The sequence below is a fragment of the Pieris napi genome, chromosome 1 (genome assembly GCF_905475465.1).
Source record: "Pieris napi chromosome 1, ilPieNapi1.2, whole genome shotgun sequence".
Lineage (NCBI taxonomy): Eukaryota > Metazoa > Arthropoda > Insecta > Lepidoptera > Pieridae > Pieris > Pieris napi.
This window is the reverse complement of record NC_062234.1, coordinates 6,935,542-6,949,533: the sequence shown is the minus strand read 5'-3', so window position 1 is coordinate 6,949,533 and position 13,992 is coordinate 6,935,542. Positions and strand designations below refer to the sequence as shown.

Here is a 13,992-nt window from a genome sequence, read left to right as displayed (position 1 = left end):
CCAAGAATTTCCCATTTTCCACTTATGAAAATTGGGACGGATATTTATATTGTTTATAGTTTTATTACATGTTATGCACTATACGTATATACTAGTTATAAACGTGCTTTGAGCTTGAGCCATGGACTATAATATATATATGTATATACTTTATTTAGACGAAATAGTAGGGATATAATAATGATTGTTATTTGAGTATGTTTGTCTGTGGCATCAAAACTATTTAGTAACTTAAACATTGTACGTACAATGTTTAAGTAACTCAATTTCGGATAGATTCGATGAAAGACATTACGTCGGTAAGTGAATTTATTTATCCAGGCATATTTTACATACGACGTGGCTGTATTGTTTTATCATATATTTAAAACGAGGCCGCTTTATCTGCTAAGAAAACCTCTAAAATTTGGCAGTTCTCTTAACATATCTCCGATAAGCAAGGGTAAAGATGACAAGGACTTGCGTGAACTGAGATAGTGAGCAGACAAATATCTACGAGTACCTCGTGTTATTATTTTTCACTGGCGCAATGATAAACCATTAGCACTACATGTAATTGCGTAGGTAAATATAATTTATTTTTGATTTAATAATGAATCCTTGTTCGATTTGCGCATGTGGGTATAATTTTTACGGAAACGCAATAATAATAATATTAGCGTCACGAAGATGTGCACCGTTTTTGTCGAAGAAAAGGGAGCGAGCGATTGAGACCGATTGAGAGAGAGTGAGAAAGGGCAAACATTGCAATATACGAAATTATATTTCTAAAAATAAAATTTCGTAAAGAGAATTATAAAATATTAGTATTTTATCTTTAAATTTTTTTTTTTTGTATTTTTTTCGTCATGTGAGATTGCAATAAATTATTTTGCATAAAATATAATAGACATATACTTAGGTATACAAACACAGAGTGATCATATACTGATAGATGATCATCTATTGGGGCTTTTAGCTTAGTAATAATTATTTTACAAATAAGTTTCACTTCTGACATGTGTACTTTGTACGCACGCACTTTTTTTTATTACTATCATATAATTATTTGGTAATTGCATTGAATACGAAATCCAGTAATATACGCTTTGCGTTATTTAAATAAATATGGAATAATAAACATATAACAGCTGTCATTTTTCTACAGCAAACTTATTTTAAGCAAAACCTCTTTGAACTAGTATAACATTTATGCTGGGTATAATTAGGTCTGCAATAGGACAGTTCTAGAATCAAACACGTTGACGAGGTGAGCGACCGTCCACCGGGTCATCGCCAGCGAACCACTATAGCCGAGTCAGGTACAGATTCATCTCATGGTTACCGGGTTATACGAAAATTGAATACTAATTTAAAAAGCACAACGGTACAATAACTTAACTTGAATTTAATAATGCTCGGCGTTTAATTACTGTAGATTATTTTCTTTAAGGTAGTTAAATGCTGTGAAATATATCAATTACATTCTATTATCAACAACTGTAGATTTTTTTTCTCATATAATCTAACGTTTAAATAACAGGTAGATGTTATATATGTTATTGTGTAAGAGCAATAATATGTCACATAACTCCGTAATGACTGTGTGTTGTAATTTAAGACAACTTTAAAAATAGAGTAGGAATGAATCAGTACCTTTTCGATTAGATATAAATCTACTAAAATATATTTTGCGTCGTTAATTTATGACGTTCTAAAACCTATATAATGTATAGAAGGTAAAATTAAAATCGTAAGGAAATTTCAAAATGTATAATGCCTATAATGTTATGAATAAAATCAAATCTAGGCAAGGATGCTACAAGTCACAAACACAATTAGCTCATTATTTTAATCCAATCAACATGGTTCTAGATGTATGCGCCCACGCGCCGGTGCATTGCAACTCGGCTCGACTGTCTATACCACTTTATTATATTGATCGTTTTAAAGGAAAGTAAAACAAAGTATTGCGGAACTGTGTCATAATTTGTGTTAAACGCAAATTCGGCTAAACAGCTGCGCAGCACGGCACGTCTACGATAAGGTCATCGGCTCGCAACTGCGATAGCGCCGTTCCAGTTGACCTCCATTGCTGTTAAAACAACAATAATGCAATCGCCCTTTGCTCTCAGTACCGTAAGGGTAATGTCGTTTAAAATTATTCTCAATAATGATTTTTATGCAAGGAAAAAGAAAAAGTATAGAATTTCGGCCACCATAGAACTCGTGACGCAACTGATTTGATCAAGAAAGCTATTGTTGGCGAAATGATGTGAATTCAATTGCAAAAATCAAATTTTGTCTAAATAAAATTTTACTAATTCGGCCTTGGGTAAAAAACATTACGAAAAAGCAAAGACAAAAATTATGATCATGAAATAAATAGTTAATGAAAACATTTTGTCAAAAAATACGGTGAAATAAGTCGAGGCGAAATGCATACAAAGGATCCATTGTTGAATATAGAAAGTGCTATGCATCTCTGATCGTTGTTAGAATTTTAATGGCACGTAGGTATGTCATTTTATTGTGTACTCAGATTTACGTGTCAGGACTAAAAACCTTTTTTGAATAATTTTTCAATTGAAATATAATGAAAATATAATCATAATTAAAATTCATGTTCTCGATAATTTAAATCTGACGGTAATCACAAAACGTATAAGAACGTATCAGACGAGTTTTATCACGGAAATGTTTTTAATAAAGTAATACACTAAAAATATTTATAATAAGTTTGAAACTCTAGGTTTATGTAAATGTAATGTGATGTTTTACATGATAATAAAAATGGCTTATAAATTTTACAAAAAATCTCATTGATAATACAGACTAAAAGAACAAGACTTCTAGAATTATAAACAAAATGTAATGGATGATTAAGCAGTGGAAATGTTAGCATGTGTTACTTGCATATATAATATTAATCATAATATTGATTTATCACAGTTAATCAAATGAGACATATTTTGGTACAATGCATATGGATAATCACTACCTACAACACAGAAGTATTTTGAATTTGTATGATAAAGAACTATTACAGCTTTGTTATAGCCCAAAAATCATTAGATGAAAATACATGGGAAACTTTTTTTCCATTTAATATTCTATTGGTAGGCTCCTTTTTTCATAGTAAGACAAAGCAAGTGTTAATTAAAATTAATTAAATTGAATATTTCACGCTACAAATTTAATTTAGAGATTGTTTGTTTTGTTTGATCCAAGAAAGAAATGCTTGCTAAAGAGCAGACACAGATTGGGTATCAACCATAAATCAAAGAGAAGCTTATTTAGATCATAGAAACCTTAATGGATATTTATAAATTTATTACAAGATCGTAAGTATTTTGTAGCTGGCTAACTTGTAATCTTGAACAATGTATTTATATTGTTTTTCTGCTGCTTAAGTAAATGATTATGGAAAATTTATAAAATCAACAAATTTGAACCAATTGTTCTTAACACACACTTATTTTCTATTTATAACTTATAAACACAATAAGCTGTTTGGTCAAATAATTTTTCTTATACCACCTCTGGCTTTTTATATCCAATCACAATCATTAAAGCATAAAGAAAATATCGAGTGTAACATATTGTCTCTACAAGGCCAGACATACATTTTGTTTTTAGAAAGTAAACAAAGTACCTTTTTAGTACCTTTATACATTGAATAATCAAGATCAAGAATCAATTTTTTTTACCATAAATACAATCGATTTTGGGTTGTAACTTAAAAAACATCAACTTTACTAGATCACCATAAGCCTTTAAATGTTTCTGTAGATTTGAAAATTCAATGATTTACTCACATTCTATGTATTCTGTTGTAAGCGCTTGTAAAACAAAATATTTTCTATTGTGAAATGGACTGAATTTATGTGGACACAATGTCACTGTAGTATTTGTGTAAACAATGAAATTTCCATACCACTAACCTTTTTATTTTAATTGTGATTAAAACCAAAAGAAAATCCAAAGTGATTATTAAAAATTACACGGAGAAATCCATCGAAATTTCACAACACAATCACTAAACACATGAACGAAATTCAACGTTGGACCACAGATGATGACTGATGACGGATCACAGCTGTGAAGTATGAACGATGAATATTGAACTAGCATCAGACCTTAGACCAATCACGATACAGGAATTTGGAAAATACGCATGGACATCGAACCAGTGTGACCGTTTTAAAAAATGGCAATCTACCAAAACTACAAGGTGCCAGTACTAAATAATACCAAAACACATGCTGAATTATACTAAAAATATACTAAAAGAAAAAGAGGATTTTTTTTATTAAAACACTTATTATCAGATACTTTTTAATTTTACCAATTACACACCTTCATTGTACAGACATATTCAAATAATAATAAATATTTACAATAAGTTTTATTACAAATACTAAGTCAGTATTCGCTGCACTGAGCTAACTGAGCAGATTTAGTGCGTTTGCAGGAAAAGCCCTTTGCGATTTCCGAATCATAAAACATTTTGCTGAATAAATCGCTAAGATGATCCATGGCCCGAGATGGTATGTTATGTTCTGCCAACGCTGCATAAAATATAAGCTCTGCTTTTCTTACTTCTTCAGATATGGGTTCTTTCATTTGAAGTAATTTATCATCGTTCTGAAAATAAACAGGATTTGATTAATTTGATGAATTTAAATCAATTATGCATGTGTGTACATGTACTATCCAAGATTCATCGGACATCCTGAAGAAGTAGGACAATTAATTCATGTGCCATAAAAAAATAAGGGACACAATAATCTTATAAATATGTTAATGGGGGCATAGCTTTCTTACCTTGGATTGTCCACTATAACGTATAAGTTTTTCAGAATATGCATGACTTTTAATTGTAGCGATTCTGCTTAAAAATGTTGCTCCACACGTTTTACACAAGGCGTTCTCATTATTTTTATCTTTTGCCAACCATGACGAAAATTCAGAATTTTGTTCCCACTCAGATCTATATTTCTGATCGTATTTGCGCTTCATTATCTTCACTACACATGCACACAGAGAGAAATAAATAAAGAACTAAAACATCCGTATAACATCCATGTATAAAAATACAGCATGTAACGTAGATAGTAATACGTAGCCAAAGCACGATTCGCGAATTTGTTAGCATTAACCGTTCGAAAGAGACAAAATGATACATTTGTGGTAAACATCAGCCATAGACAAAAACATGTGAACGAAATACGAACGAATGAAAGTGAGTGTTTCCCGCCCAGCCCAAAAATATATCAAAATGTGTTTTAAAATGTTGAAAGTTCAAATGTACCAAAAAATACCAGAATATAAAAGGATACCAAAAAAATACTAAATTAGTTACACGGAGCCCAAATTATACCAATTTGGTACTGAATATACTAAAAACGGTCACACTGCATCGAACCTACAAATCGCAAATCATCACTCATCGCTCACTACCATCGTTATAGAATATTAGGCATTCATTTTGAATAACTAAAGTCTAAACCGTGCTGTCTATAATGCACTGTAGTAAAAAAATTGGAAATGATTCAATTACTTCTTTGCTGTACCATCTATTTTTATTATACTGTCTAGTGACATCTATTGATTGCTATCTGGAATAAAAATGCTATTATTTTTACCGCCATCTGTTAACTATTATTCAAACCAATGAGATGTCTATTGCGACATCTGTAATAAAAGAAGCAACACAGTGTGGCAGTTTAATTCTAGTAGAACGTGGTCATACAAAAACCTCGATAGATGGCATTGTTGTCCATTCCATTGATATGTTTTAAAATTTTTTATTTTATTTGTTTGGTTATACATAATTTGTTTGGTTATAAATTATAATATTCGCATATCTCTCAAAAAGTTGTAGAAATATAATATTTTTTAAATATTGTAATTAAAAATTATTGTAGACACTGAGGCCTCGGTGTAAACAATGATTTTCACCGATCCGTGATTTATGTGCGAGCGTTTTATATTTTATTTAAAATTCCAGTCGACGTGTTCCATATCTTCAATTTACTTCAAGTATTCGTAAAAATAAAACTTTAGAGGTGTCAAGGGACACCCGGATGGAACAAAATTCCTTTCGATTAATTTATATGTTAATTGGTATCATAACAGTATGATAGATTTTCTCGACACCAATCTTACGACGAAAAAAAAAGCCAACATCACGAGGTGTTCCCAGGCGGTCACCCATCCAAGTACTGACCTCGCCCGACGTTGCTTAACTTCGGTGATCGGACGAGAACCGGTGTATTCAACGTGGTATGGACGTTGGCGATAGCTAAATCGAAAATGTAACATATAACAACTATAGCAAAAAGTGTCGTTACAACTTTTGGTCTTAATTTATTCCGTCTAGCCCCCTTTAGCAACGCTCGATGACTTCGTTCCAACAAGACTAATTTAGTTAAGTGATTCCAAAATTAATTTTCATTTCTTATCCCTACAAAAAAAAAAAACAACATCACGATTCACGAGGTGTTCTCAGGCGGTCACCCATCCGAGTACTGACCTCGCCCGACGTTGCTTAACTTCGGTGATCGGACGAGAACCGGTGTATTACAATAGCAAATAGCAAAAAAGTGTCGTGACAACTTTTCGTAAGAATTTTTTCCGTCTAGCCCCCTGTCACAACGAGCGATAAGGAACTTCGTTCCAAAACTTCGTTCCAATAGTTTAGTCTATATTACTCGCACCTGCATTGTGGAAGTAAATCTAAAGTATTTTTTATCCACCACGAAGACACAAAAACATTACACCTCTCATCTGTCCAAAACTAGTGAAGATATACAGCATTGTAGTAAAATATGTGGGAAAAATTAGAAATCGCAATTTGTGTATGGGAAGCGTATCGTTTCATGCTTTATTTACATTCCAAGCACAACGCACGAGCGGTGTTTGTTAAAGCGCAAACTGTAACAACCTTATGTCACATTAACCACGCAATTTGACGTAATTAGAAATTACATGAACCAAACACGAACTGAAAAGCAGGTACCATTCGGTTATTTATTCATTCAAGTTATCGATGAGCCGTTGTGTAATTTAATGCTTCTTTCAACAATAAATTGATGTACGAAAGAAGTAAAACGACGATCAAATACCTTCTTACAATTTTTCCAGTTATGTTTTAAATACATAAAACTGACCCAATGGGAAGGATTCCAATTTCAAATAAAACAAAAAAAAAAACTTTAAGATTTGTGACCAAGGACTTTTTTTTCTTATATCAGATTTTAAATTATCTCTGATCTTTACAAATAAGCGACAGCCATAACAATATTACAAATGCAAAAGGTCATATAAATGTTTATCGTTTGTTGACGTTCAAGCGACTCAACGGTGGCTAAAATTTGGACTAGAGAAAGACTAGGTATATACAATACGGACTATAGTAGTAATATTATGAAAATATTTCCATATTCTGAATTTGAATTCTACTTTCATATCCGGGAATGACATATATATTTCTGTTACGTACACGGAAACTACTTTAAAAGAAGTGAATGCAATATTTAGAGTGTACTTATTCATTCTATACTTATTCCTATTGAGTAAAGTATTCGTAGATACGTGGAATATTTACATGGAACTCGACAGTAAGTCCTATTTAGCAAGGTATTCCTACAAGCTGTATTTCGAATATTTGCTTTAGACGTCACTCATTTACATGCATCGAAATACACATACTCACCGAATATTAAATGCAGCTTGCATGCATTAATTTAATTATTAACTGTGAATATTACTCCGGCTTACGGCTTCGATTTACAGCAAATATTTATATTTAAAAAACGGTAAATATCGTTGCTGCTTTTGTTATAACTTTTCGTTGATAATTTAGTACCATATTACATAATAGTTGTATATTTATGTACTTAAATGTTTTTTAATAAAAATGAATCGCAAAACTCGAAGACGGCTTGACCACTTCGAGTAATATTTGTTTAAACTAAATTCCTTGAACTATGAGGAAATTGGAAGAATATAAAAAATTAAAAAGGTTAGTTTAGTTTGTTTAGTACTTAGGTTTTTATTCCGGAACAGTCAGTCAGTATTTGCGAAAGGTCTATGTGTTAGCATAGCAATATGTTCGAAAAGTAAACAAATCATATAAAGGAGAAACGAAGTTCACGCAATAAATTGTTAAGAAAAGTCATTCCTATGCTTACAAAATAATGTTTTTTGAAGGAATGAATGAATGATTATTATAAGGAAGCGTTATAATAAGCCACTAGGATTATTATAACACTTAATGAAACTGACGCACAAATGTGTCTGCCCAAGTTATTTACTAAGAATCACATTTTAGTGCAAATATTTAAAAGACCTTACAAATATTTCACAGGTCAAAAAAAACTAGTTTAATAAAAAACAAAAGTGTTTCATAAGAAGGAGGCAAAGTTCTTCAACTGCTACGAATCGTTATCCGTTAGATGTAGGAACGCAGTTAATGAGTTAATATTGGTCAATCGCCTTTAGCCTTTAGTTTCGAAATTGGTTATTGGATATTCGGAGTGTACGATGAGTACCTTTGTTCGGTATAGATATATATGTATTGGAAAATCGGTCAAGATTATATCTGAGTATCCTATGGCGTATCGATTTTTACTGTAAAATTATTTAATCTTACAAATCCTACCAAAATTTTACATATTGTAATGATCTTGAAGTAAGTATAAAGCGTGGTAATGGCGTGATCAGAAATCACAGTAACTAACTTTTTAATTTTTTAAAAACAGCAATAAAATACATGCTAGGATTAGGATTATAAGATTAACATGTAACTTTTATAATTTAAATAGTTCAACCGCATTCTCTTTAATGATTAATAACTTACTAACTAACTAACTAAATACAATTGTTAAAGATTTTTTTAAGTGAAATTTACTAACACAATTGAAATTGCGTTGTCGAAATTGTAATTTTAGTAAAAATAATTTAATAAAACACAATGTAATCCGGTAACGTTATTTATAACGTTACCGTTACAGTTGCAAAAGTGAATTAAACATTACAAAGAATTCGGAAGTCCATTTCTAGACATGGGAAGCCATAACATATCCAAAGAAAGCAAATATTTAGTTGCATTGAGGAACTGAAGGTTGATAACGTATTTTTTGATGAGTCGATTAAATCGTGTTGAATTCCTTGAACCCTATTACGTGAAACATCAACCCTACCACTGCGCTATGCAGTCTATAAAAGAATTCTTTACTACACCGTTGTCATCTGTGTGTTAGTGCTTGTAGAAGTGTTGTGTTGTGCCTACATACCACTAAGGTAATTGTTGAATATGCAATTATTATATTGACTATTAAAACGCTAATAAGTAAGATACCGGTAACTAAAAAAATATACCCATTTATAATTGTACTTTTATTTTTTATATTTTTTATTGGACAATTGACACCAATTGACCTAGTCCCATGCTAAGCTGGTGAAGCTTGTGTTATGGGTACTAGGCAACGGATATACATACATATTATAGATATATAAATACAAACACCCAAGACCTAAGCACAACATCAAATGTTTCACATCGATGTTTGTCTCAGCCGGGGATCGAACACGGGACCCATGGATTCGCAGTCAGGGGTACTAACCACTAGACCAATGAGCAGTCAGTTATAAGTTAAAAGATTTTTTATAAAGGTATAAAGTAAATAATACAATTTTGTAGTAGGTTTTATTGTATACACGTAGCAAAGCAATGGTATAGCAACTTTCATGGTCGAGATGGTGAACGAAAACCAAATAGAAATGTCTCAATTTCCGTCGGAACGCTTCCTTGCAACGTAGATTCTCTTTTTACTGAAATTTCTTACCGAAAAATGTTCTATTTCCACCTGCATTCGTACATAATAGAATCCCGATCGATTGCCATCGTAGGTTTAAAAATATCGTAACTTTACTTGAAATATTCCCACACAACCGGTTAAATAAATTATTATGCCTCTTGACATGTTTTTCAAAGCTTGTAGAAGTTGCATTTATTGTTGGAACGAAATTGTATTAAATGTTACAGTGGGAAAATACACATTTTCATGTCTATTCCCAAGTAATACATAAACGGTGTTCGTACAAACTATGTACATTATACATCGGTCATACAATATTTTATATAACTAAATTAATATATGGGTAAAATTTCTAAAATGCTTATAAAAGGTAACATTATGAACACAAAGAAGAACCACTACAGAAGCATGATTCTGGCATCGACAAAGATCAGATTATTACTTTTTTAATTTCTTAAACTATAGACGTGAGTTGCGAAGATCGACTATCCATATCAGTTACGAAATTAGTGTCAACTTTTGTAGAGGTTAAGCGATGACAAACAACGTATGTGTAGTGTGTACATTACAATAAGCCAGAGGTTGTTCGTGCTTGCTAACTTTATGTTCTTCACACGTGTTACACTAGGATATTGATGTACGTTACGATTAAAAGAATAGCTTACGTAATGTCCTTGGTTAATATTATGTTAATTAGGGTCAATCGCAAACGTTTAGTGTAATGTATTTTAAATGATTAATCAAAGAAGTGTTATAACAATGAGAATCACACGTATTTTCTATCGTATTACAATACAATAGTTTTAAAACTCTTTGTTTTGATGTATTTTGTTACGTGTTAGTTTGAGACATAGATTTCGGTTTAATCGTTGATTTAACTAATCAGTAACGCCGTTTTCGCTTGCAGAGAAACCAGGAAAATGCAGCCCACCACAATGATTGTTCTGGCTTGCCTAGTGGCAGTAGTAGCAGCGAACACACAATACCAGTACCCCATCGAAGATTCCGCTAACTTACAGGAAGGCCAAGTCTATGAATCAATCAACGATACACCAGTTCACGAGAACAGTCCAAGAACGAAGCGAGGTTTACTTCTTTTGAAGAAGAAACTCCTACTTGGTATAGCATTATATTATTATTTTAAAAGATTGCAAAAATAATATTATTTCACCGTGTCAATATACAACTGAATTATATCTCGATGTTCTTATACCACTACTTACGTCGCGTTTGATCACATATAATAATAATAATTAATGTGATCAATAATTTGTATAAAAAAACTTACACACTGCAGTAGGCATTTGCGTCGTAAAAATATTTAAAAGAAAATTAAAACATGATCATGACACATTTCTGAAGGTATTTTGAATTATGTTAATAAAATGTCTACGTTCAAGGTAAACAACGAAAAGCCTACAAATCGGTAAAATTATATGGATCGAGGCAATCTTATTATTTTCATATGGCAGGTGTCAAGGTTATAGGCAAATAAAATGTTAAACAAATAGTTCGAAGGTGAATATAATGTGTGTTATTCACCTATTTTAAGTAGTGTTTTATGATTTTCAATGACAACATTCATTCAATTTAAAGTTTGATTCATGCAATTTTATTCTAAACATATTCAATGATATCTAAAGATTTATTTAAATAAAATAATTTTATTTTAACAGGTGCGGTATCTATAGGACGATTATATTTACATAGTAAAGTGGATTTTTGAAACTTACATAAATTAAGCTTTTGATCTGCTCAGTAGCTGTCGACTTATAGATAGTAAAAAGTAGCGTGATTTAGCACTCTCAAACTTCTTAAACATTTTGTATGTTATGTTTGGCAGTATGTGATCGGCTGATAAGATGCCTTCTGCCAGCCAGTGTTAGCAATATAATATTTCGTTACAGGAGCCCTTGGACTAAAAGCAGCGAAGGTGGGCGCTGTAGGTGCTGGAGTAGCTGGTGCCATCGCACTTAAAAAGCAGTCAGTACACTCACAACGTCAATATTATCACGGGTACTAACCATTAACATATCATTCCCATTAAATTATAATTTTTATTAAATATATACCCCTATTATATATATATAAAAATGACGTATAACAATATCTTAATCATTTTATGCTTAATATTTAATTATTATTTGTCCGTCGGGTACGTGAATTTAAGAATGCCGTAGGTTGTATAAATATATAAAAAACCGCAAGTCGTAGTTGTTGTATAATTAATGAATGTGTCATAAACACCGTATTTGGATTTTCCTATAATTTAAATCTAATAAATTAAATACGTTCATTCACCTAATGGAGGCATTTATTAAACGCGTAGCTGACGGGCCATCGTTTTATATTATTTACGTACTATTATAGCTATATATTATATTTTTATATGCTTTATTTAAAATTGGTTTGTCCGCATTGCAGCCACTCTCCATCAGTCGTTGAAGTTCATAGGTAAGTTCTAACATCAGCTTCAATATTATTCTCCCCTGAACTAACCTATCATTATCATTCATAACGGTTTAAGTAATTTATTTCTAATTAAGTACCTATAAAATTCACTTACGTGAGATTAACTACTATACTACATAATACCTTAAGCTAGCTAACATTTAATTTCATACATATTTCGATCTTTCTTTTATAAAAAAGCTCGAAAACGTAGATAGTAAGAGTAAAGATTAAAAGACGAAATGTAGTCTTTTTATTCTTTAGAAAATTTTTAATGACTTCGCCTTTAAACGAATGACAAATTTTATACATAATTTAATATTTTAGTTGTATATGTAAGTTTATGTTGAAAAACGTTGTTTTGACCGTGACATGAAAAGGTTCATCATAGTTACTGCATTTTATTTATTCTTGACATGCAATAGAATCACGTATAGTATTAATAATCACTACCACAGTAGCCTATTGATAGAAGTATATGTGTATGGTATTTTTTTGTAGGCATTAATTTTATATTTACTAGTAAAGCCATACATAAGTAAATAATTGAATTCTATTAGGAAACTATTTTTCATAACTGATGTATGTAACAATCATGTATTAACATACAGGAAAATGATCCGTCATGCACAGCTACGCAATCACAAACCAAATAGAACGAAATATAAACACGCGAGTTTAATCTTTGGACAGAACTATGCAAATATGACTATTGATTGACTAATTTAGCAAGCACTAATTGTGTTAGAGCCTCACGGGGGAAAAAGATGACGATCGTTGACTGGTTGCTTAATCTGAGATCATTGGGCCATGAATAATAAATAGATTATAATTCTACCCATTTCAAGTTATATATTTGGGAAAACCAGTATGAAATTTTTAATGAGGAATGCGGATCCAAAACAATTTTTATGTCATTGTTTGTCAAGTGTAAATTAATAGGTATTTTTTTTACAGTTGGTCGGGCTAACCGCGTTTCCAGTTTTCTTATATAGTACATTGAGTACTACAGAAAATGAAGACTTCGCGTGACTATCCAGAAATGTTATTTAAGAGCTCAAACCAAGGGGTATTTTAGTTAGAACTTAGATTAGTACTGGTTGTGAAACCATAAAGAGCTTATGTAATAAATGCTGCCATATATAAAATCAGGAACAATTATTATACAATAAATTGGAAGTTTCATGTTATAGCTATTGTTTGTCGATTTCTTTCATGAATTTTCTTCGTATATTGTATAATACTGTTCTACAAATATGGATGTTTCTAGAGTATTGCCTATGATTTGTTATAATATTTATAACAAATGGAGACTCGAGTTAAGTGTTAGAGTGCTGTTTGTTAATAAATCTTTTTTTATAAATGTGTATATTTTATTGAAAAAATATATTTTTTAAACTTTTTTTGAAACTCCAACCTATCACGTTTATATTACAGACATAACACCGTACTTCTTCTTTATACAGAGTGATGGATCATGTATTCCACGTTTAAATAGCATATTATATTATAGGATATAGCTCATTTTAATAACACAACTACACAAGGAATGCTTTGTGATACACGAAAAAAATTGGAGACTCTTCAATAGATTATTTTATTATACAAGGGTCCCATAATATACATTATAGAACTTAGGAATTCGAAGTAATGCCATATTTTCATGTCATCATTCATTTTTTCGTTGGGATAGTTGTAATAATCAATTTGAGGACAAGGTTTGACTTTAAGTGCT

At 31.3% G+C, this 13,992-nt stretch overlaps 2 protein-coding genes, 1 long non-coding RNA gene and 1 other non-coding gene across 6 annotated transcripts in view; 1 reads left to right on the top strand and 3 right to left on the bottom strand.

Moving 5' to 3' along the window:
* The window catches only part of LOC125063269 (solute carrier organic anion transporter family member 5A1), a 33,961-nt gene extending 29,882 nt beyond the window's left edge, over positions 1-4,079 (bottom strand). The window contains exon 1 of one of the 2 annotated variants that reach the window (XM_047669633.1): positions 3,924-4,079. The gene's annotated coding sequence lies outside the window, so the exon portion shown is untranslated. Of the gene's footprint in view, positions 1-3,797; positions 3,818-3,923 lie in introns of those variants that run through there. The other variant, XM_047669641.1, reaches the window with a different exon arrangement.
* Positions 4,080-4,303: 224 nt separating this feature from the next.
* On the bottom strand, positions 4,304-5,405 carry LOC125063292. Its single transcript, XR_007119495.1, has 2 exons — positions 4,807-5,405; positions 4,304-4,626 (listed from the first exon to the last, which is right to left on the bottom strand). It is a non-coding gene; the product is annotated as an uncharacterized LOC125063292 (long non-coding RNA).
* Positions 5,406-6,162: 757 nt separating this feature from the next.
* LOC125055465 lies at positions 6,163-6,281 on the bottom strand. Its single transcript, XR_007117898.1, has one exon. It is a non-coding gene; the product is annotated as a 5S ribosomal RNA (ribosomal RNA).
* Positions 6,282-9,189: 2,908 nt separating this feature from the next.
* Positions 9,190-13,620, top strand: LOC125053996. 2 transcript variants are annotated; one of them, XM_047655651.1, is made up of 5 exons: positions 9,190-9,288; positions 10,714-10,925; positions 11,714-11,789; positions 12,231-12,260; positions 13,215-13,620. In XM_047655651.1, exons 2-5 carry the CDS (start codon positions 10,727-10,729, stop codon positions 13,225-13,227), a joined length of 318 nt encoding a protein of 105 aa, XP_047511607.1. In that variant the 5' UTR covers positions 9,190-9,288; positions 10,714-10,726; the 3' UTR covers positions 13,228-13,620. The 2 variants fall into 2 exon arrangements, with proteins under 2 accessions (XP_047511607.1, XP_047511601.1); XM_047655645.1 differs by having other exon boundaries at positions 11,714-11,822.
* The last annotated feature ends 372 nt before the right edge of the window (positions 13,621-13,992 follow it).